Source organism: Scophthalmus maximus, chromosome 12 (genome assembly GCF_022379125.1).
Source record: "Scophthalmus maximus strain ysfricsl-2021 chromosome 12, ASM2237912v1, whole genome shotgun sequence".
Classification (NCBI taxonomy): domain Eukaryota; kingdom Metazoa; phylum Chordata; class Actinopteri; order Pleuronectiformes; family Scophthalmidae; genus Scophthalmus; species Scophthalmus maximus.
In genome coordinates this window covers 18,361,711-18,386,676 of record NC_061526.1, presented here as the reverse complement: position 1 = coordinate 18,386,676, position 24,966 = coordinate 18,361,711, and the positions used below count along the sequence as shown (strand labels likewise).

The window sequence follows — 24,966 nt, the reverse complement described above, 5'->3', positions numbered from 1 at the left end:
TGTACGGTATACGCAAGACTTACGCAATGCTATAAAAACCCAAACCAACACCTCAAAGGATTGAGGCACCAGAGAGACTAATTTCCTACCCAAAAACTGCATTGATAACCCATCAACTTCTGAGTATAAGGAACATTCAGTGGCCATCGTGCGTCGGATTGGCTGCAGTCATTCGTCACCGCCGTTTCAGCGAGGACTGGGGTACCAGCCTCGTTCTCATGTTTCACAGCTCTCATGAGGATCACTCCAGACAGTGGTCCATATTGTGCAAGCTGACTGAGGGAACAGTGATGGGGGGGCGTCATGGTGCCACACTGACACCTGGTGGAAGTGTCGCCGCCACACAAGGTGTTTTTTAAATTTGATTCAAAGTTCTGCCAGAAAGTTAACAATCAATGGTTCATAAAAAGAATACTGTGATATCTTTTTCTGGCTATACCGGCAACTGGCAATGTCAGCAATGTGTTAATCAATCTTGAGACAATCCTGTTCCCGGAAAATTGAGTTAACCGCTCAATTATTAAAATGCTTGATCTTCTGCGGAGACATCAATACACTTGCGTAAGCTCATATTGCTGAGGCCGTACGAATTATGTCGCAGAATCTTGTCCTGGCCAGAGAACACGCTGGTTTATTCAGTGATGTAACACATGAGAAAGGGTCTCTTCTTTTTTCAGTAGGGCTTCGGTGATAAAACTTAAGATGAGATTTGTTTAAAAGTTTGAAAGAAAGCGGTTTGCTACCATTCGATTTACGCTGATGTTTCTTCTGGTTGACTTGACAGAGCTTAATAGCTTTGTTCCCATGAAACACGTTGTATTTTGTGTGCATCCATCAAGATCAGAAAACCATTTATGTGATAGCTGTCTGAAACAAAACAACCCAAGGGGAGATTGAGACACACTCTTAACAGATGATAAAGGCACCACAGGCTGCAACTTGAAACAAAGACACAAACCTGAGATTTAAAAAAGATAACTTCACATCAATATGTTCGAAAGCCTGTAACTTTGCTCTGCTTCATTTTTTTTCAACATCACATTTGGCACAGATCATGTCCAGATGTCGTTCTATGGATTTCAAGAGGGATGGGCTTCACCTGCATTATTACACAGATGTTCACTGTGAGGTTTCTTTCTTTTTCGGGCGGACATGAAATCTTTCACTTATGTTGTGTTCCTTCGTCTTCATTTACTCTGACCCAGTAACATTTATACAAAATTGAAATCTCACCAGTGTTACCTTTACATAGATACCGTAGATTATTCATACAGACCTTGTCGTTGCAGAGATATACTCTTTTCATTTTGGGCACGTCATTGTCGAGCAGGAACCTGCAAAAAAGGGGCCTGGAGCTTAACATCTGGAGTCTGTATATGCATAAGTGAATACATGTTTTGTTTACAGTGACATAAAGCGTAGACATGTAGCTCAGTCTGTGCTGGCAAAAAGAACAATTTAAAAAAGGGAAAAATGTCAAAATTTACGATACCATAAATGAGGTTTCTTTGCGTGAAAGAACTGGTGAGACGCTCCGAACTACAAAACAGATGTGGATCATCAGCATCAGACGAAGACCATTTATACACATTGAATGTTTTATTAAAAAAAGAAGTTATAACAGTTTATTTTATACACAACTATTTATGAGGTTATAAGCCTATTAATAGAGCATTTTGTCTTTTTTGACAAGCATGCCCACTTCACAATGCAAAGAAAAAGAAGAAAAAAAAACAAGAGGAGGAGGAGGGGAAAAGAGGGTGATGAAAATAAGATCAAGGATGGACTTTTAAAAACAAAAAATAAACCTTTTGACTTTTTAACCCTCAAGTATCACACACTATGTACCAAATACATTGTTTTTGTTGATTTAAAAAAAAAATGTAAATAGAAAATCTGCCATTTTCCATGCTGTGTGCGCGCTAGCTAAATCCCCTGATGGCTGCCATAGGCCAGCACGGGGCACGAATCCACACAAGCACAAGACAGAATGGGAGATGTGCACCGATCGAGCCCCAACTCCACACCAGAAGCATGCAAGTGCACGAGTACACACAGTCTACACGGGGGGGGGGGGGGGGGGGGGGGGGGGGCGGTGCTGGCTCTCTGCAGCTGTGCTGATAAAATGGATAATGGGCCCTGGATATCCTGTCTATGGATCAATGAGGGACCAGTTAGCTCAGGGCCTTCATCCTTGTTGTGTTCAACAGGGTGTGGGGGAGTGTGTGACAGCGGCTGTGGGACTAAGGCTCTATACCACCGTGTGAAATCTAGTTGTCTGGAGTCAGTTTACAACTGCGGGTAGTCAAGACATTGTCGACTTAGAGCCGGTGGCGTTAGTGGTGGAGAGCAGAAAGACAAAAGGACATTAAATAAAAAGCAAAAGACAAATACGCCTTCAATTCGGTTTTTTTCAAAAAATAATTTAGAATTCAAGTTGCAATGGGAAGCATAATCATTCACTAGTTTTAAGGACATTTTCTTTAGTGCTTGACTTCGAGAGAAACCCGAGAGAAAGGCAGTGATTATTTCTCTTGCCGTCGAATGAACGCGCGGGGGCCACGAGAAGAGATCAGATCGTTGACCTGCCGTTTACGAGAGCGACGCCAGGCCACAGCCGAGTCTCTCACCAATTTATTGCCCAACAGATGTAAATAAACTTTGAACCCAACACAAGATTCTTGTTTTTGAAGAAGACAAAGAAAAAAAGACCATATCATTGGTTCCCTGTTGCACCGCTGCATAATCATGTGCTATTTCATTACAATTCTCAACTGTGATATACTGTATTTTCAGTACTCGGGTACAATACTGCACTAATGTAAAGTAAAGCAAGAATTCGCATCTGAATTACTGAAAACAAAAACAGCCCAAATTTCAAGTTCTCATCAGTGTGATGTCTGAGCATTAAGTGGCACTTAATGATCGAGATTAAAAACAAAAAGGTGTCTTTAATGAATAAATACACACTTACAGGCAGCTCAGAGGGGGAAATACAAGCCTGTCGTGAAACTGTGGATCTGGGTACAGCTTTACAGGTTTGTTCCGTCCGAGTGGATGTGGATCACAAACTTCACCACAAACACAAGCAAGACATGTTTAAACATTCACATAGCTCTGTACGGCCTTGACCACATTGAATGTCTGCAAGAGTTAAAAATGACCGCATCCCGCTGGAAGCCAACATCCAAAGCTTCCCCCGGCTGAACGAGAGAAATGATCAACATCGTGGCTTCAAACGTCTCTGATAAACATCAGGAATTGAAATCAAATTAGAGGAAGTGCCCTCTGCTCTCGATCTGCATTCACACGTGGTGACAGTTTTTTGGGCACAGAATGTGTGTATTAAATTGTTCCTTTTCTGGAGAAAAAAACCCAATGGCTTGAAAGGTGCTGAACAACACTTTTGATTTCTGTACAGTCGGATCCATCAGGCTCGCCGCAGGTCAAACAGGTCACCCGAGTTTGAAATCACCCACACTCATCTGTACAACTCTGAATCTGCAAGAGGAGGACAAGCAGGCACATCTATGGAGTATCTCACATATAACCACACAACAGACACTAACTAAAGGTCAGATGAGCAATGAATGCTTTATCCGGTAAGCATACCATACTAGCTAAGTCTACCTGTAATACAGCCATATAGCATATGTTGTTTAGTTAAAGTCACCACCCAGAAAAAAAAAACTAACTATCCTGACATGTCAAAAACACCGTTCAACAAACATTAGCATGATTTCCATCCTCTCGATACCTTGCAAGTGTTCATCGCTATGCAAGATACAACCAGCTGTATTTCAAACCTGAGCCGTAAACGTCTTAACAATCCTACGGTAGCTCAAATACACCCGAGCCTCTCAGCCCTGATCTGCAACAGAGTTAATGTTGGGGTGTGATAAAACAATTTGGACAGGACAGATTGCAGCGGGAGAGCAACGGTGGGATTATTAAAAACTAATGTGCTTGACAAGTTGGTTTTTTTTGGGGGGGAAAACATGGTGTTGGGGATTTCTGTAATAGGTCACCTTCCTTTTTGTGATGAGGCACAGACGAGGGAGATCAGAGGTAACAAGGTGACCCACAGACTACAGACTGCGACTCGGCCTCTGATCTCTCGCTAAAGGGACCCACAAAAAAACCCAACTGTAATTCTTACTGCAATTTATGAAGTGAATACATTTCAAGATTTTCTAGGTAGTTTGACTGCCATGTCAGCCTCAACAGGCAACACTCGGGTCAGTACGTCGGGTTCAACACTGAGCTTTCACGAGGCTACACGGAGGTGTCGTATCACTGTACAAGGTAGATGCTGTACACAAAAATTAAAAACAAAAAGGAAAAGGTGTTGACGCCATCGGGGAGGGGGGGGGGGGGATGTTGAAGCGTACAAGAAATAAAAGAAGGGGAAAGAAAACAGTCAAAACTCAAAGATGCGACAGCAAATCTCTTTCCCCGCATCATGGATTACATCTTGACCCTCCACAACGTATCAACCCTGAATGAATGACACACTTTTTTTCCCCCCGACAGATAATCAGCCAAATCTGTACATGTGAAATTAATATTAATTTCCTCAAATGAACAATTGCTACTAACCTAAATGTCATATTTGGCTCTTATTTTTTTTTAAATCTTCTTCAAAGGGGGATCCTGGTAGGCAGACAAAAAAGTGTGGGAGTCCGTTTGGAGGCAGTGGGGGAACATACCAGAGGTCAGACCGGTGTGAAGCGGCGTGCACTGCGGCAAACTCCATGTAACAGTGGAATGTGAGGACTGATACTACACCAACCTTCAATAAATCACTTTTCATTTGTACTTGGATCCGCTCAGTAACCATATGACCATTTTTTGTTGCTTTTCCCTAAAAAAAACAAAAAACTGACTTTGGTGCTGTTTTCTTATTTTTTTTTATAAATCACCAGAATAGGTGATACTTACATTCTTTCTCTGCCTGGAAAGTTGATATTGACCAGTAATACTAATAGCAGTTTGTTTTAAAAGCAAGAGTGCAGGTGATTGTAAGAGAATGTTTGGTGCTCTTTTTTGTTTGGGGTGCCTCTTCACAGAAAACAAGTACGAGCTGCATGACATATTAAACTCACATGGTCAGATGGTCAAAGCGTAGCTCTGGTCTACTTTCCTTTTCCCATAATGCCAAGTGAGTCTGACCAGAATCTCCACTAATGCCTAAGAGAAGAGCAACTTTTTATTGCCTCTGTGCATAAGTCATCCATGCAGTTTTATGTAGCTAGTGTGCGTTCCATCCATCAACACCAAAAGCCCCCCTCCCCACATCTTTGTCACTACATTGTCTCTCACAATGTAATCAGACATGTATTTAATGCAATTCGTTTTTCAAAAACCTGATCTTGTTAAGCATTTATTTTTTTGCACTGCACATGTAGACATGCAGCTGCAACAGATCAACAAAGAGTAACGTAACAGCCAAGGCAGACTAAACTGAAACGTCTCAATTAATTTGTTGAAAAAGATATGCAGAGGCAGCCCTTAGTGATGACGTAACAGTGTTTGTTGGCACTAAACATTTTGTATTTTTGTGGGAGGTGTGCAGAGACACCTTGTGTGTGTTTGTGTGCCTTAAAAATACTGTCTTGACTTGAGGTTCATATTGTAGAGCTGTGCACCCGCGCAGGCAAGACTGAAGAAGCTCCGTGGTGGAGCAACTAACAAAACATTGGTCAGAATCAAGTAGCTATTGTGGGAAAAGAGAGGAACTTAGGACTCAGGTCAAACTGCAAAGTTCTATTTTTAAAACGTGAAATTCGAGTACAGAAATGAGATGCTGCCTACGACAACGAAACACATCGTAAAAGATGTGGGGCTAGCAGGGGGGAGGACGTGAAAGCGTTTGCGACATCTTTGTAGGGAGGAGCAGCTACAGAATGGGAGGGTGTCTGTCAAACACACCAAAGGCTAGATATCCATAAAAATCCTTGTTTAGTAGTAATAATAATAATAATAATAATAAAAAAATCAACTTGTTTAAATATGAATATTATAAGTCTGCTTTCTCGTGGTTAGGAAATCAAATATAGTCTTTGTGGGGGTTAAAGGAGGGGGCGGGATGGGGAGCCCTCCCATCACTACAACTCCATGTCCTGGGCCTCGTCTTCTGAGAAATCAGACATGGAGCTTTCAGATGAAGAGTCGCCTGCCCCCTCTTCTTGCTCCTTCAGAGCCTCCTCTGTTGCATATTTCTGGATGTACTCTGTGGACAGAAACATGCAGAGAAAGATAAGAGACTGAAAGAGAGCATGGTCAGACAGTAAATACTGGGATAAAAAAATGATAGTCTTTAGTTGGATATTGAATTTAAAGGTGAGCTATTATAGAAGAATCTAAAGGGATCTGGGATCAACAGGTGGCAGAGCTTTATTGAGCCAAACCTTTGATTTTCTGCTTATACTCCTCGGGCCGGTGAAGGTACATGGCAGCTGCATCTCCATTCAGGGGGTCGATGGGGTTAGGGTAAGCCAGCAGCTGGGGCAGGAACGACTCAAAGATGTTGGTCAGATCTGGGGGAAGCAGATGAAATGACATAATTTAAAGCAACTGACACAAAAGGATAATCATGAGGTTATAGACAAATCTGATGAGCATTAGCCGGCAGATACCATCAGGCTTGTAGAGAGTACAACCACACTAATCCCTTTCCCTTTCTGCTGTCAGGCCTAGGCCTGGTAGAAAGCATGTAGTTCTCATCTCATCTCCTAGAGGTCAGTGTTGGGTCCATTCACGTTGGGGTAAACAAATGTTTTCCTACAGTCCATTGTTCAGCATTATCACGTTTAGACAGTTCAATCAGTTGCTTTTGTTCCCTCTCCTATTGCAGAGACTCATTACACACAGTGCTTGGTTGATTGGTCTATTCTTTTTGTGTTTGTCCAATCTGATTTGACAGTAGTTTATACAAGATCAAACAAAGGCAAAATAACACAAACAAGATCCTTTAAAAAAACAAAACAACAATATTGATAGTAATTCAAAAAATGAACAGAGAAAGTTCCTCACCTGACAACTTAAAAAATAAAAAAATAAAAAAATCTTTTTTTTTTTTTAATCAAAACTCCTGAGACTCAAGATAATTTAATACTCTGTCATACATCGCTGAAAATAAATATGGAGGGATATCTGCTAGGGATATTACTGTGAAGTCATTTATATTCCTCAACAGCTACCGTACACCTGTGGAGTGATTGTAATGAGAAGCTAAAGGGGAGATACACAGGGAGAAGGGCACAGAGGGACACAGGAGCGTAGCAGAGAAAGAGACACTGTAACAGTGAGAAGAGCGACTGGGTGAGAGACGGTTAAGTACAATCTCTGCCATCGAGAGTTTTTGCGAGCACGTCTCTCACTTCTCCCCTCACTAAGTCGATTAGGGCTCAGTTGTGCACCGATGGCCCTAATGCGCCCGTTCTTGCTAGCGGGGGGCCGGGGGTCACCTTTTTGGTGCTGATGGCACTGGTTCAACTCCGCAGCACATAATCACACCGCCCAGCGAGGAAACCCAATATGAACACATATGCAGCAGGGGCCACTCACCATAAAGGGCTGTCCATGTCTGGTTGATGACATCTAAGCACACTGTCCCTGACCTGGGAAACCGAGAGGAAAAACAAGAGTCAGAGGGGTGAGGCCAAAGGGAGGTGAGCTGGAATATATGTGTCGCTGTGTTCCCCTGCTTCTTTTTTTCCTGAGCTTAATGTGTTAACTGCCCAACAAGGTCTGTTCAAATTCAAATGTTGCTTCAAACGTGGTTGTAATTTGAGGACAAAATCGGTTTAGTCCTTTCCAGCTGTTAGTATCCCATGATTAATTGTGTGGCAGTCAAAGGCACAATTGCCATTTACTCGTAAAGTTGAAAAATATCATGTCACCAGGTTTGATTTACCAACTATTTGTGTTCAAATGGACACAAACGTCACTGTTTGACCATGTTGACACTTTTACTATGCATTTTATATTGTTGCCCATTAAGTTTTGAATTGAATTGTGGATCTGTAAACAGGGGCATCACAGAATGGTTTTTACATTCTGTCAGTCAATTCCTGGTAGCAAGTACAACACTTTCAGATGAGAGGCGCCGACATGCCCCATGACTTGCTGCCTTTGTGAGGCCGGACCGTCTCAGTTTTGGGAGGAGGCACAGGTTCAGGCTGTCAGTCCTCCCAGAGACGCACCCACCTTCATGTATCCTTCAGGGGATCTGGCCACTAAGTCGTGGATTAATGGGCCCAGAGGAACAAAGTGCCTGGCATAGTTAAATATTTGTGTCATTTGCTGCCGTAAGCCGATGGTGCCAAAAACTGGTGGCTCATATTAAAGTCAAACTGTGGCTCACAACTTTATGTAATACCGAAAATATTAATTAAATGTAACCAATGTTTTTCGTTACAATGACAAACAAACTGTTTACAACATGAGACTCTAACATTGACACTTCAAATTGACAACATAATGGCAACTTACGCTTCGTCAATGTTGGGATGAAAAATCTTGTTCATGAATCCTGAAAAGACAGAAAAAAACAGGATATAAATGATGACAGAAAATTTGAACTTAAAAAATGATCTCTTACTACTCTAGCGTTCTTACCTATTGATGGCGATTTAAAAGGGTATTTGTCAGGCAGATCTACTCGCACCTTCCACACACCTCCCTCGTACGGCGCTGTGCGAGATGAGGGGACACAAAGAAGAAGAGAACAGGGTTGAGGACAGAGGCCGACACTCCGCTGAACATCACAATCCATCCTTCATGCACTCCAGGGGATTTAGACACTGCAGGGTTACATCAATCTTCTTCACTCCTTTCTCCTCTCGCTCAGACACAACAGTGAGGGGGAACCACGGGAGAAATCAGCCTCACATACCACTTCTCTCTGCCACTTTATTTTATGCAGTGATATATCTCGGCCCGGGGGAATTTGTTACTTCCAAATCACTTCACAAAATGCACTGACATCAAAGAGGAGGAGAATGAGATTGTGATTGAGTATGCGGTGCTCTCCCAGAATAGCTGTGTGTAACAGGACCCTCATGTGCCCCACTGAAACTGGGCAGCACGCAGACAACTCAACTCACACTTGGTGAGGATGAGCTGCAGCGGTCATGTGCATTATGCACAGCAGAATCATTTTGTGTGGCACAGTTTTGAGGAATCATAAACAGGGTCCAACACCCACTTCCTCTCTTTATTGGTGTGTAAGTGGCAGCAGTTTCAGTGCGACAAATGTTGCAAACAGCAAACGAAGGAAGTATTTCCTGCTGGTGGAAGCCGCTCTTATCATCCAAATTCTCCCTCAAGCTTAACTCCTCTCCGTTTCACTCTCCACTCTGTGGCCTCGGGCCTGGTTTCAGTCCGGACCGGCTGGGACGAACTTCTCTTTGTTTCAAACAGGACACGTGGAGGACACGCAAACAAATATTGCGTCATTTGTTTGATGTTTCTTGGAATATGAGAGAAAACACACCCAAGATCATTGATCATTCTGGGATGCATTAATTAGCCAAAGGATTCAGCAGTGAATAAGGAAACTTGTTCAATGAGTCAGGGCAAAAGAAAAAAGAAAAACAAATCTTGGTTTAAATCAAAAAAGAGAAACACTTACTTCCTTGTGGCCCGAAAAACTTCACTACAAATTCATTGAGTCCACTGAGGATGGTGACTTCATGCTTGCTCTCGATGCTGTAAAAGGCGGTTAAGGGCAACAACAGCTTCACGTGATCACACACACACACACACACACACACACACACACACACACACACACACACACACACACACACACACACACACACACACACACACACACACACACACACACACACACACACACACACACACACACACACACACACACACACATGAGCCGAGTGACCACAATAATGAGCCGCTCTTGAATCATATTCAGGGACACAACTTAAATTGGCCTCTCTCAAATGCTAATTCAGCTGCAGTCATTTACAGTGTAATACACCACCGCAGGAAAGACATTAGCAGGGTCTGAGCTTTTTCCTCTCTTCTACCCAACATCATTCTTCCATACCATTGCAGAGTTATGAAGACTAAAGAGAGAAATGATAGCTTTTGACAAGATTGTGAAAACAAATCAATGCATGAAAATCACAGTTGGATTCTGTTCTGACCCCTCGTCCTGGAGACACCCTCGTCAACGACAATCGATAACTGTGTAGGCACTTAGTCATTCAGCGTGCTGGATTCATACAACAGACCAAATGTGAAGTATGAGGGACACACACACAGAGGTCGTCATTGGTTGGGCCAGTAGATTATATTCACCCATGCTTCATAACCACGCAGGCCTCCTCCTTCCACCTGTCACTCGCTAACAGCCCAGTTGGACGTACAGCACAAATCCCCGACATAGAGACGCATTACAGATTGTACCCGTTTATGAAACCACTCATACTGGTTACAAATCTGATATACAAAGCTTGCTGCCAGGTCCCTGCTGCAGCTTTTTAAAATAAAACATTACATTAATTTCTTACCACCTCCAAACATTAAGTGGCTGCGATTTAGGAAAAAACTGCTTTTGCACAGGAGAAGTTTTACAGCTAGCGGAGGAAATAATCGCCTAGTGTTTTCCTCTGTAGTCAGAATTGCAGTAATGACGACCCACAAAGAATGTTTGCTTATTTCTCTTCAGTGTATCATATGGCAAATCCCCCGTTAGAGCTCTGTGCTCTCGCTGATCATTCTTGATCGCCACGATTAAGACAAAATCATCGCAGAGGATGAGGAGAGCAGAGGAAAGGAGCACAGGAGATAGGGCTGAATCAGAGAGAGACCTGGGGAGAATATAAATGATAAAAAGAGAAAAGACAATTTCGAAATGAGAGCGAAAGACTGATAGAACACATTAGAGTCCGGAAGTACAGGAGATGGGATAAAAATCAGTTTTCCATGCCACGCAGCAGCAGATGGCTTGTCAATCCTGATTGAGTGTGTATCCCATTAGCAGCAGCACTGACCCCCAAAGGGTTAAATCAAACTTGAGGTTATTTTAAGCTCTGGTTGAGTCTGCAAGAGCAGACTGATTCCCTGGCTTCAGCAAGGAAATGTGTCATTGTCAGACAGAAGAGGAACCTGTCTGTTCTGAATCATGCTGGAGGAGCTGTTCTTTGAACCAAAGTCCAGGTCAAAATGAACGACCACTGACGCCACAAGAACAATGCCCATCTGAAGCATGTTAGCTAAACAACAATCACACCGTATGTTAAAGGCCTCATGCATTATGTTTACATTCTGCAACTCATCCAGATCTGCCCTTCGTGTGAGGACGTCTATGAAATGCACCTAGCCAGCGGTGAAACCAGTGGTGTGTGAGGTAATGTGTGTGCGACCACATGAGTGGGGGCAGTGATGCAAAGAAGGGGGATGGTATGGACTCAGTGTGTCATGCTATGGAAGATAGTAGTGTAGCAGAGTGGGTATAAACTATTAACAGGGTTGAATCAACACTGATTGTGCCGCATTGGCCTTACTGTCTGAAAAGCCAGAGAAAAACTGACCTGTCTGTGAAAAATTGTATTTTTTACATTCACCCTGAAGACGTTCAGTTAACATTCATGCGGAGAAATTCACAGAAGGCCGTGATAGTAGGATGAGGTCACTTTCAATGACACCAAAATTACAGGCCAGCAAAAATAAAAAAAACAGGTCAGGGTCTCCGTGCTCTGTAAATATTCGTGAAACCATGGTGAGATCATGTGATTGTAGGAGGAGCTAGGGAAAGGGAGTCGCTCATATTGCACCAACTGACTTCTCACATACTGTTAAACTCACATGATGATGTGAACACAGGTCACGCACACACACACACACACACACACACACACACACACACACACACACACACACACACACACACACACACACACACACACACACACACACACACACACACACACACACACACACACACACACACACACACACACACACACACACGCACACACGCACACACGCACACGCACGCACGCGCACGCACGCGCACGCACGCACACGCACGCACACGCACACACACGCACACACACGCACACACACGCACACACACACGCACACACACACACGCGTAGGGCAAACGTAAGTGCAGTCAAAAGTCACAAATAACCATGTCCAGTTTCTGTGGCTGGACTGAGCACCTTCATCTATCCCCCTCCTTCACAATCAGCCGACAAACCTGCCGTCCGCGCACAACCGGCATATTATTCATATTAATGAGGGTGTGGTCGTCCAGTGAATTGCCCGGAGAAAAACTATTGCAGCAACACGTGACTCACAATCTTTACTTTGAGAAACACTCTCTCGGCTTTGCAGTATAAACATTCTGACCTCATCCTGTCATCTGTGTGTCTTTAGTGAGGCCAATTCCACAACTATTAATTTATGTGGGAGTCTGAGTCTTAGTCACAGTGGTCCCACCCACTGCCCTTTTGTTTCATACAGAGAGGCCCGAGGCTCCGAACACTCATTCCACTCCGACCACTAAACAACTACAAGTCACTGTCAACCTCTGATACCTCTTACTATGAAGGAGTTTGTCAGGTTTGACTGAACAGTTCTTGGTAGAGCTTGTAAATTAACAATTGTTTGATGAGTGGAAGATGGACAGAGAGTGCAGTTGACAAACAGCCACTAAGATAAGTGGCGGAGGACAAATAAATAAATAAATTGGCAGGACATACAGTACATACTAATAAACTATGAATCGGGACATGACACATTGAATTCCAACAAGGGAAGGCAAACTGGTTTTAACGTAATAAAAGACATTGAAGGAAGTCAGCAACTGGGTTTTACAGGGATGTTTACATGCAAATGAATATGTGGAATATTTAACTGTTCTGCTGTGTGGACAAAGTGTGTAAAGAAAGTTGCACGGAAAATGGAATATGTTGGTCTGAAATAACTGATATTAACTGCAATAATTACTATGTTCTGGCAGTTTGTGGCCAAATCAAGTCACTGTTTCCTGTCTCTTTAAGCTAAAAACAGTTACAACTGAATCACCATATCTTTCTACAGGATATGCCTTATAATCCAAATTAACACATTTTAGGTCAATTAACTCCTAATGTCAGTGTTTGGATCAAGGTCATATATTGACTTGTTTCTCATTCCCAGCAATTACAACTCTCAGTCCATCCCCCACCTTGGATTAGTAAAGATAAATCATAATCTGTGGATAGCACCAGGTCAATATCCTTTTACACACACACGTATAATCTGATACACAGAGACCAATCAGTCTAGAACATAGAAGAACATCTTGTCATGACTGCAGTGTAGCAGCCTCTTGTATTCATATCCGTTCACTGCCAGACTTTCTTCATACATCGACATACTGTCTTGAAAAAAAAGCTTTGACAGAACTACAAATTAGCATCTTTAAACGTTCCAAAGTTTAAATTCAGGACTTATATTGATGTCATACTGATTTTGAACTTTATAAGGCACATTTAAAGGCTCAAGTGCAAAAATATGCAGTAAATAGCATTTACAGTTGTGGTATAGACATGTCTTGTTTTTCATTCTGGTCCATTCAGGCCACTATCCCCTAGTGACCCGAGATCAAAAATATCTCCTCCTAACCGACTGCGGTCTAAGTATGGAAAGCAAACGCGAAGGAGAATCATAAACAGCACTCTGTCAAACAATGCTGTGTTAACGACGCTTGAGACATAAGCTGTTGATCTGGCTAAAGAACTAGGCACTGGCTAGTTTAATGCATAACAGAAGGGTCACAATGCAGAATTTACAGTTATTAATGGTTATTAAGACTATTAAAGACTGGACATAAGATGCACCACTTTTCACTGGTAGTCCCAAAGGACAGCAGGGAAGAGGAACATATAAAAAAAGGGTAGAATAAGATCAACAAAATGAAGAGCTGTAACATGCTAGAGAAGATGATAAAGAGAGCTGTTGAAGAATAAAGAAACGTGGAAAGAGTGATGCAAAAGGAGAGGGAGGGAGAGAGAAGGATGCAGAGATAATGAAAGAAGAGAGCAAATGCTGATCTAGCCTTGCAGGCAGATCGGTGGATGTGAATGACATCATTGCTATGGACTGCAGGCATATGATGACAAATTCGCCCAAGTGTATTTTACAGACACACAACCAGGCAAAACAAGTGCCTGGATTCGATTATGATAGTTAAGGGTCGATGCAGATTCCTAGGTGATTCATGCAAAAAACGTAAGCATTCTTGCTTCGAACATAATCAGAGGCAGCATTTTATAATACTCATCTGTATAAATGCATCCGCAATATTCTAGGGCCAAGTCAAGTGCCACGTGGAGCGCCTTTTCTACTGAGCTGCAACTTGGACAACAGGATTTCATGTTTGCTGTTTTGGCTGTAACAAAGTAGGTGTTTGATTTAAGCAAGAAAGGTTCCGAAAGAGCTCTAAATTTTCACGGGACAGATTCTGAAAGACACAAAGAGCAGGAATGTAGTGCTACTATACAGTGACACCTGTTCAGGTGATTGTGTCGTGGAGACATAACAGGTTTCAATTAGAAAAAGTCTAGCAGTAGTTCAGCAATCTAGCATGCAGCATGGCACATCTCCAGGACTGTATAGTGTGTATGCTGACATGTGTTAACACAGAGCCAATATAGCAGAGTTTATCTACGCACTATAAATATACCCATAATATTCAATGGCTATGAATAGAGGTGAGATTCTTATGCCATATCCTGCCCCTGGTGAATACACGCTCTGTCTCAGTGAGGTTGGCCTTGCAGCATACCTACATTAGGTAAACCTCATGCTGACAACAAAAGGTCTTTGTTTTGTCCCAGGGAGTTGTATGGCCTCGAACTGAAATTTAACATAATGTGAGAAAGAGTTTCAGTACAGAAGTATTATGTTAATTTGTCAATTCAGTTTGTTTAAATGGCGGGATGAACAAATGAACCCTTGACAGCGAGTAACTTGTTTGAGACCACATCTTTGTTCAGAAGTGTGGAACTCTGAGGCAGCAACCTCTCCTTCCTTTATCTCTCCTATACAGAGATCGTAACGACAAATGTACAAAGGCCTTGCAGATGAAAGCCAGGAAATACAGCAGCTGTCCTCAGGGTGTAAGCAATGGGGAGGCTTCCTCTACCAAGAGACACAACTATAGATTATCAAATAAAATGCAAAAGCTATTAATAATTAACCACAAAAGATAAAGAAAGAAAGCCTTCTTTAAAGACTGCAGAAAGAAGCCTTGTGCAGCTGAAAAACAGTACAAAACATAAAGCAAGGTCAATACCAACATGATAATAAAGCTATTCCATCTTCCTCCTCTGAATATGGGCTCAGTGCCCACTTTCTGTGATGGGGCCTTAATGAAAGAGAGAAGATTAATTTTTCATAAGTGTGTGACCGTAAGTGTAAGAAGGTTTGCTCGTCTGCATAAACATCCATCTGTACGTGCGTCCAAGCCCGTTCGTGAATGTGTTTTTGCATTCAACTTCATATGTATTAGTGCACTGCACTGAGCCAAGCAGGATTACTGTGTGACCTCCACTACACTCCGCGGCCTGAAAACAGAGGCCGCTAGCGTAGCACAGCAACCATCCTGCCACAGCAGGCAGAGTGAGTGATCGGCAGGCTGTTGCTGTGAGAGTGTGATTTAATCAGCTCACCACCAAACAAACACCGCTCTCCACTGCAGCCGCTACCAGCCAACCCCAATGACCCTCTCCATTGCTCTTTCCCTCTATACTGAGGCCAACTTATTCCCCCCCCCCATCTGTTTACTTTCTTTTATTGCTCATTAAGTCAAACTCTCACTACTTAATTTTAATGCAGATTTGGAGCATTGCTGGACCATTTCAACCACAAGAAAACCCCTTAAAAAAACACCAGCTCGCCGACTCAGTAAACAGACAATCCTGTGAATACGAGGTGAGCGAAAGGGGGGCGAAAATTAGAATGAGACAAGAAGTCAACAGCTCCATTCAGCCAACTCACAGATGGCTGAATACAAATCTTACATTAGCAATACTCATAGAATGACTCATTATGGCAGTATAATATCTACTGAGCTGTTAAAAAACAAACAATATGCAACTTGCCCTGCAGAGGAAACGCTTTCCCTTTGCGCTAATGCGTTCATATCATAAAAGTGAAATATGGCACTCATGCATGCTAATGCTATGCATACGGCCAGTTGTTCATGGTCCAAATCTGATTTAGACAAGCTCTGCAATAGCCTTAACCCAGTTCCCCCACTGTCAATGAACACCTGCTATGGTCCTGTTCTCAGCTCTCCAATGAGATGATGGGGTCCCTGCTGGCTATGAGAAGCGAAGAGAGGTGTACTAGTATGATAGTAACAGCCCTGCGGCCATGTTAGCTGCTCTCACTCTCCTTTATTCTTGCCCACAATCTCACAACAGACACAATAGATGGAGCTTTGAAGACCTGAGCAGGTCTACACAGCTAGAAGGGTTCTTGTACAGTACTACAGCATACTTGTAAAAGGATTAAGCACATGTGATTGTTATATGTGGAACCAAAACAAATTAATTAATCACAAGGCGTGATCTAATCTTTGATGAAGTGATGAAGCTCAGGTTTACCGAGACTTAGGCAGAACTACGTAGAAGACGTTATAAAGAAAAACTGACCACAAGCAAACTCAAAGAAATCAGGAGATTTTAGGACATGTAGCTTTCTTTAAGTCAAGATTTTGGAGATACATTCCCTTACTTTAACCTCTGTTTATCACAAAAAAAACCCAGCACAAGAACTTTCGATCTCTGACAGGAAATTGGTTACAAATGTCTCAAACTTAAGCCTGTGACTAACCCTGAACAAACCACCCCTGTTATCCTTATAATCCTCTGACAACTAGTGCAGGCTCACAAATTATTTTAAGAAACAAACTAGAGTGTAGTTAAATAAATTGTAATATTTTGTTCAGATCATTCAGAAGTTCCTAACGTTGACACGTTACAGTATGTTTTGCTGTGGTGACTACTTACAACTGTCTCAGTAGCAAGGAACCAAGTTGGTTTGTTTCCTCCGCATCGGCTGTTTTCTCCAACGTTCATCCACGTTTGAAGAGCAAACCATGCAAAAGAATGTGTGGTTAACGTTAACAGGCTAGACAGGACAGTTCCCAGGTTTGGTTGTGTTTCAGAAAAAACCCCCAAAGAAGCATTCTCCTATAATGTAAGAACATTTTTTCAAAATGATCTAAATTATCAACTATCCATTCAACATGTCAAGTGTGGCTCTATCAGGCAAAGCTGGACTTAAAACTGTCTGTCCTAGAAGCATTCAGCTCCTTCTGATGCATTGAGTGTTTGAATACTGATGGACCACTTGGTGCCAGCGTGTGCGGCCTGTGCCAAAGAAAACCTTGCAGCAGGTTTTACATATCAATGGACATATGGCCCCAAATGCCTGACTCACTGAAATCCACATGTAAATGTCGAGTGGCAATTCAGTACTGCACTCACTGGATTGTGGATGGGAAGTAAATTTACTTTATGAATACCTCAGTAGCATTTCTGCTTTGAAAAGGAAACAGCAATATCTGCAGATTTACCGGATTATGTCTAACAATAAACAAAAAAGACAATGTAAAAGAGTTTTAAGAGTTAGTCTAATATGTTGAACCCTCGGTACATTTCAACTTGTCTCATTTTAAGTGCCCACAAGTCTACATTTTCTCAGCTCACCCCCGAGGCCTAAAAACCTTGAGAGGATCCTTTCTGTCCCGCATTCCAGTAACAGCTTTAAAATGTGCATGAGTCTAAAAGTCATTCCAAACCATAAATTTCATAATGTAATGCATGTGCATCTTTTTGCATAATACATATGCATGAAACAATGCGTGAAACAATTTTTTTTTTTAATCAACCCTAAAAACAAAAATCAAACAAAAACCCAGCTCAGTTTCTCAACAACAGCTAAAGCAAATATCATAATCGATGCAGGGAAATGAAGATTTAGTTTCCACGAGATACAGCCCTCGATAAACTGTGCTAGCTGAAGGCTACCTCCCTGCATGAGAGCAGGGGCAGCACAGTACTGCACAGGCTAAGTTCTTTGTCTTCTCTGGTGAGGGATAAGAGCCCACCCACTGCAATCAAATGTGAATCCTTCAGCTGCTTCTTTTCTCAGCCGCTCGCTAAATCAAAAGTCTATTTACAGCAGTAGCAGAGTCTCTGTGCGTATGCACGTGCCTGGACTGCACGTACACACGGATGAGATAACCATTAATGATCACAAAACTGAGCCAGGAGAAACAATGACCTGAATCAGAGGCATCTGTCTAATGAGCAAATCTGACAAGACTAGATTTGCTGTTGAAAAGACCAAAAAAACTGAATTTCGACAGTGCAATGTTAGTAAACTGCAAAGAAAGCTGAATTTCAGCAGTGTGAGACACACAGATACTTTTTATCACCTCGATACACAGCAGAGACAGACGGAGGTGGAAAACCAGATATGGTCAAGTAAAGGGTGTGGATAGTGTGGGGTGCACTTTTGATAAGGCTCCTTTGCTTCATAAGCAGCCAGCTATGTTAGCCTCAACAAAGGAAAAATACAATTTTAAAGTCAACATTGTTCAAAAACAGGATTCAGTGTCACTGGCCCACATGACCAAACACGCTATTGTCACTCTTTCGGTATAAAGCAGCAGTGGACGTGAGAGGCAGAAGCAGGCTGAGCTCCCCAGTGCAAGGAAAAAAATTTTTGTTGCATGCAAAACAAAGAGAGGAACTTCAGTCCATCTGTTTTTCTAAGGGAACTCAGCCATGCGTGCGGGAAGCTTCACTGTTTGTACTATGGGATTAACAGTGAGGGCCTCAAATCTCCTACTGTCAGAGATGCCTTGCTCCTGGTCCCCAGAAACAGGGCTGTCAATCAAGGTGGAGCCCCCTCCCCTGACTAGAAGGGGCCTCATCCACTATTTAATAGGTTACCTTACGTTCACTCATGAAGAAATTAAAAGGGAAAAGAGCAGGAACCTCCATGGGGCTGGATGATGTGGTATAATTTTAAGAATACCTGCATGGACACAGACGAAACACGTATGAACACTGAGCAATCACAAAAAAAAATGATGATCAGTTAAAGAAAATCAGAGACTGTACAATTTTTAAGGTTTCAGACTGACAAAAATATGTACTAAAGACAAAAAGCAAAAGACAAAAGGGTCTTCAACTCAGCATCGGTAAGATATGAAGTGAGAAGAACATAGCGTCTATAAGATTCAGAGTTTGCCAAACGATTTTTGTTTTGGGTTGCGAATATCTAAGATGGAGAAGAACAACATTTTTTCCTACAATTACATACTCATTCATGACTTCCCACAGGCACACAGGCCAAGAACCACAACATATAAATCTTAAAACCTACACTGTATTTTACTGTACACAAAAAACAAAACCATTCGCATGAAGGCATTGTATTTTTAGCTTTCCCAGGACTTGAGGAAACCTTAAGTATCGCAGCTCAGCCTTTTTAATTCCATGCCATTACTGGTCGAGTATGTGCAGCAGGTGGGCCATTCCCAAAATTGTCTTAGCCAATGTTTGAGCATGTTACTATGGATTAAATATTAACCTTGATAAGTAAACTCCACATCCCATCTCCACACATACTGTAAACTCCCATTCAAACAACTTGCAATTTGAAAGACTCATATTACAACATCTGTTTCATGTTATTGTTGGCCAGACGCGTTTAGACCTACACAATGTGTTTGCTGTCAATATAATGTAAAATGGCACTGGGGCTTTCTAGTTTTCTGTAAATGTGTATCTAGTACTACAGTGAAGTAGCCTCTATTACACAATTAAAGCAAAGCTTGTTGTCAGTTTATGTAGCCACATCTCCTGACTGGACTTTTCCTCATTCTTGTCATGGGTTCATCATGCTGCTCTTCATTCATTCACTCTTTGTCAGGAACAAGCCGAAAACTGCTGGCTCCTTCCCTACAGTAAACTGCATGTAGTTTCAGCAAAATAGCGCTGGGTCCAGATTAGCTGCCTGTGACTGTATGACATGGTCTGACACAGCAGCGGGAGGTGGAGGTCTGAGGGGCTCCTGTAAACGGGGAAACACAAAGGACTCTGCTGCTGATGCTATCCGGATGTCATGTTACAAGGGTACAATGGGGCTGAAACACCAAGCCGAGAGGAGAGAAAGCTCAGGATTGGTATTCCACTCAGGCAGGGGAGGGGGATGTGGTGGGGAAGGGAGTGGGGGAGGACAATCAAAAAAACACAGGGAAGTGGTGGACACTGTCCCTTCAAGCCTACCCCAACTGTGGACAAGTGAATAAATCCAGATGACCAAAAGCCAAGTACTACCTCAATAGTCACTTCAGTGTGAAAGGGGATGCTAGGGGTGAAAAAAACTATTTTTAATGGTGAAGAGTAACGTACTTGTAGCATTGGTAATTCTGATTTGGGGTTAAATGATGAAAACACATATACACTGGTATAATGATGAAGCATGCAACTCCCCTCCCAACAACTCCCCACAGTCACAGATATAATTCACTGGAGGCCATGCTTCACAGAACTGCTATCCAGTCACTTCCAGACCTTCTGGCAGCAACTCACAAAGGTTGAAATGCTGCTTTGTTTACATAAAATGTGTAATGTAATTTTTTTTGTAATTTGCTATATAAAGAAATACACCGGTTTACCTGAAGCCATGTAGAAGAATTTATACATTTTTCAAGGTTACACACTCAGTAATTATTTAGCCTTTAGACCTTATTTTAGATAATAAAATATTAGAAATCCTAATATAACTTCATTTATGAGGTGACAAGCAAGCGAAGGTTAATGATGAATAATAGCCTTGATATTTACATGACAAACCTGATCATCTTTTAAACATGCATCACATTTTGTAAAAACATCTCATTTTCTTCAGGTTTCTCTTGATTTAAAAAAAACATTGTCCAGATAACCCTACACATGTCCTTTTCTGTTCCACTCACTGCATTAAAATCCATAGGACAGACACCACAAGACCCTGTGTTAACATTCACAATAGGCTGAGTCCTTTGTTATCTACCTGTGCTCAAATTCCAGCAGCTTACAGCTTGAAAGGCATTTGTAAAGCGAGTAGACCAAGTAGAGTAGAATACATGCAAATAACAGCACAACTACCTACACAGTATGTGCAGTCAACCCCAAACAAAAAGCTGAATGTAGAGCTCTTTTAAATGACACTCTCTACTAAGACTCTTTTTCAAAAGCACCATGTTCCAAAATTAAAGCAACTTGCCAGGAGCAGCACTGAATAGCCAGTGGTCAGAAGTTATGCCGGTCACTGGAGAATAAATCTAATTCAAGGTTTGGGAATACAGCCTGGCAAATATTGGACAAAAACAGCTAGTCTCTAGCCCCTCAAGGCTATAAATTTAAAGGGGAAGGATGAAAGAGTAAGAAAAATATAGTTAAGTCAGTGTAAACCAAGAATTGAATCCTTTCCATGACAACCTCGCTAAATAGTACAAAGAGTTCCGGCGACTGTCAACTCAAATGCAACGCAAACACAAAGACTGTACATTTGGGCCAAAAAGCAGGCTGCCATTCATCAGTGTGGCTGAGGACAAAGCTTAAACCCAGTGATACTACATGCTGAGGTCATTCTAACATTCATTTTCACGAATTCCCTAATGGTCTCCGCTCCAGATTCTCAGCTCTCCGGTGGCCACAGCAAATTAATGCGTGAGCGCTCTCACCGTCAGCACATAAGAAAGGAGCTGCTCCTGTCTAAAAGGCAGTGTGAGTTTCAGGTTCTGGTTACACCAGAGGGAGACACAGGCATACGGAGCACAGAGAGGAGGCTGTTAATGCTAGTTTTGCTCTGGGGACAAAAACAGAAGGAAGGAACTATTGCCCATACCAGTCCCTACTTCAGTCCAACAAGACAGCCAGTCAGCAGTGAGCCAATGTGCTGTGCAAGTTAGTAAATCCCAATTTGCATACCTACTTTTAAACACAACAGTGGGTGGGGTCCAAACCTCTATACCACTGTGGCTGTTCTCCTCAACACATGCTGCCCACTGCTAACTCGTGATATCCTAAAACACACACTGGTCATTGTATGGATTTCAGCAGGTGGCAAGAAGCAAACCTGCTCTTGCCTGTCAGTCACGTAGCTCAAGAAGGAGGGGGGTACAGCTACTACAAGATTGTGTGTGTGTGTGCGTGCGTGCGTTGCAATTCTGAAAAGCTCTTGTCCTGTCTGCTTCAACACTCATGGCTCATAGCCTACACATAAACAGAGTCGAGTGGGGGAAGCAGAAACTTGCTCAAACAAGCACCGTTGTTTGCAAGCAGACGTAACAAATTGCCCTAAGGGCAACCGGCCAAAATAACAAGAGAATTCTAGCTTCAAAAAGTACAAGCTGCAGCCTCCCCGTTGATGCGTATTCACATACTGCAGCCACATGCAGTTACAAATGTATGGCCTCGTCACACGCTGACTAATGTGGTGGTATGAGGCAGGATGTATTATGAAATGAAGAATCCGAGTTGCATAAGTCATATATGATAGATGTACAAGTGAAGACGATGAAGACGATTTTAACGATTATACTGACCATGTTGGGTCATATCCCCCTTTGTATTTGGTTTGTTTTGACCAGCCCAGTTCTAGCCCCATATTTGACTAAGCTTCACTGCCATCCCATCAGCTGTTCTAAGTCCCTCCCTCTTGTGGTTTTCCGGCTAGTAACAGGCTACCCAATCATTAAGCTGGTCCCCACTGTGCTGGGACAAAAACAAAACTACCTGTTCGCACTGCTCTGTAAGATCACTGTATGTACAGGAAATGTGTAGTTATGGGTTTGTTCCTTCAGAGTCCCCGCCCCCTGTCCGCCCTAAGAGAAGCAGAGCAAACAAATCAGCAGTATCAAAGTAAACACGGTGACAAGGAGAGCACACTGGATCATGTTGCCTCAAAAGTTCAAGCATTTCACCGTGAAAAACGGCTGCAGGCTCATGACACCTGCTGTAGCACTTCACAAACAGCTGGCACACTCACTCACCAAATCCAATATACATTTTAAAAAATAACAGCCCATCACAACCACTGTAGATATTATTCCAGTCAGCCATACACATGCGTGCCTGCAGACGCTGAAGTACAGTGAGACACACAGATCAGGTGGCCATTTTGATGTTGAAATTAACCAGCAGGCCAGCTCAGCAGCGATACGAGGGAACATGTCAAGTGGGCAAATGCAATAACACAATTGCAAAAGCCCCAGTGGGCTGACGAAGGAAGTTCTTGCGGGGACACACGTTCAAAGGCATGGCGCAGTACAGCCACCGTCGCTTTGGGGTTTTTTTCTTCTAAAGTGGAACAAAAGACAGCAGCATTTCCAGTCGACGTTAGCCTTGCGCAATGTAAACAAGCTGCTGTATCAACGTGCAAGGAGACAGTTTGACTCCACTGCCCTGGCGAACGACAGGCTGGACAAAGAACCCAAACTGCCATGGGGCGATTTCATGTCCAGCCCGTCCGCAGCCCGATCCGACGAGGTGATCAAACGATGCTACGGGCATGTCTTTCATCTCCCGACGTTCTGCTCTGGTCCGCATGTTGCACTCATCTTCCACCGTATCGACGACGAGCTAACGCGGCTACACGAGACACGTCGGCGCTGGGAGGACACGGGACCGATGTGATTAGCTCAACACAGCTGTCCCCGATGAGCGCAGGACGGTTCGCGGGACAGAAATAGCTAACACTCTGGCTTTGCTAGCAAAATGTTGTTTACACAGAAACACCGTGCACAATGAGAGCTCCCTGTTCGTCTCGGGGTTCCCGAGACGAACGGGCAGCGTCGACGACGAACGGCATTTGCTCACATCACACATACAAACACACAGTTGGCGAGACGGCGACTGAGATGCTGCGGTTTGTGTTGAGAAAGGATACAGTTTCACCACGTCGGTATCCATTCGCCTTTTACCCGGACTTGGAGACGACATTTTTTTGGGCTATTCCTCCGCAGAACACACAGCAAACTGAGAGCTAGCCCCCGGGAACGCTAGACGGCCTAGCAAACGGCACTATCCGAAAGTTAACATTTGCTTGTCGGCAAATGTTCACGGCGAAACGTCTTGGCGGTCCAGCGTCTCCCTGCTCCAGCGAGTGGCCGAGCTAACGGTAGTTCTACGCTGCTCAGTGGCTCCCAGCGTTCTGACCATTGGCTCTGACAAGCTAGGATTCCTCCGCGGGCTACGTCACACGTGTGCGACAAAAACGTCACCATAAACGGCCATCTTTGTAGTTTTGTTCACAACACCTTTGGTGGTCTCCGTCGCGCGAAGTGCTATTTGTTACCATTTACATCGCCGTTTGTTATTTTATGGTTTAAACCCGTATACACACACACACACACACACATGTATACACATGCAACGAATACTGACATTAAAACAGTCTTCGATGCTGTTGCACGGGCTTTTGGTTGGTTATGCCTGTCTTCCATGTTCTCCAGCAGAGAAAAGTGACAGAGATATAAACCCCAAAATGTCCGGCACCAGCTGACAACCCTTTGATGAACACATTCTGTTAACTGTAGTGTGTGTGTGTGTGTGGGGGGATTTTGTTGCATGTGAAATATATTTTTTGGTTCATTGTTTTTGTAATTTCTCCATTAAATGGCCAGATCAGACGTAAGCTAGGTTGAAATGTACACAATATAGTTTATATCTAACCAAAACAATATTCTGAAGTCAACAGAAATGTATATTTGGCCTAATACCTGTCTCATATCTGCCTTGATAATGGGGATGTTTTTCTTGTGTCCTCACAATTCTCCATCAATAACATACTCATAATAATCTTTTACATAAAACAGTAAATGGTAAGGAATACACCGTATATCGGATAAGTAACTAACCTCCCTCTAAGCCA

At 42.8% G+C, this 24,966-nt stretch overlaps 1 protein-coding gene across 1 annotated transcript; it reads right to left on the bottom strand.

The window, feature by feature from the left end:
• Nucleotides 1–1,580: 1,580 nt before the first annotated feature.
• Nucleotides 1,581–24,280, bottom strand: ube2h (ubiquitin-conjugating enzyme E2H (UBC8 homolog, yeast)). Its single transcript, XM_035621574.2, has 7 exons — nucleotides 23,983–24,280; nucleotides 9,638–9,714; nucleotides 8,623–8,697; nucleotides 8,497–8,536; nucleotides 7,570–7,622; nucleotides 6,411–6,539; nucleotides 1,581–6,232 (listed from the first exon to the last, which is right to left on the bottom strand). The coding sequence occupies exons 1-7, from the start codon at nucleotides 24,033–24,035 to the stop codon at nucleotides 6,108–6,110; spliced, it is 552 nt and encodes a 183-aa protein (XP_035477467.1). The 5' UTR covers nucleotides 24,036–24,280; the 3' UTR covers nucleotides 1,581–6,107.
• Nucleotides 24,281–24,966: the final 686 nt, after the last annotated feature.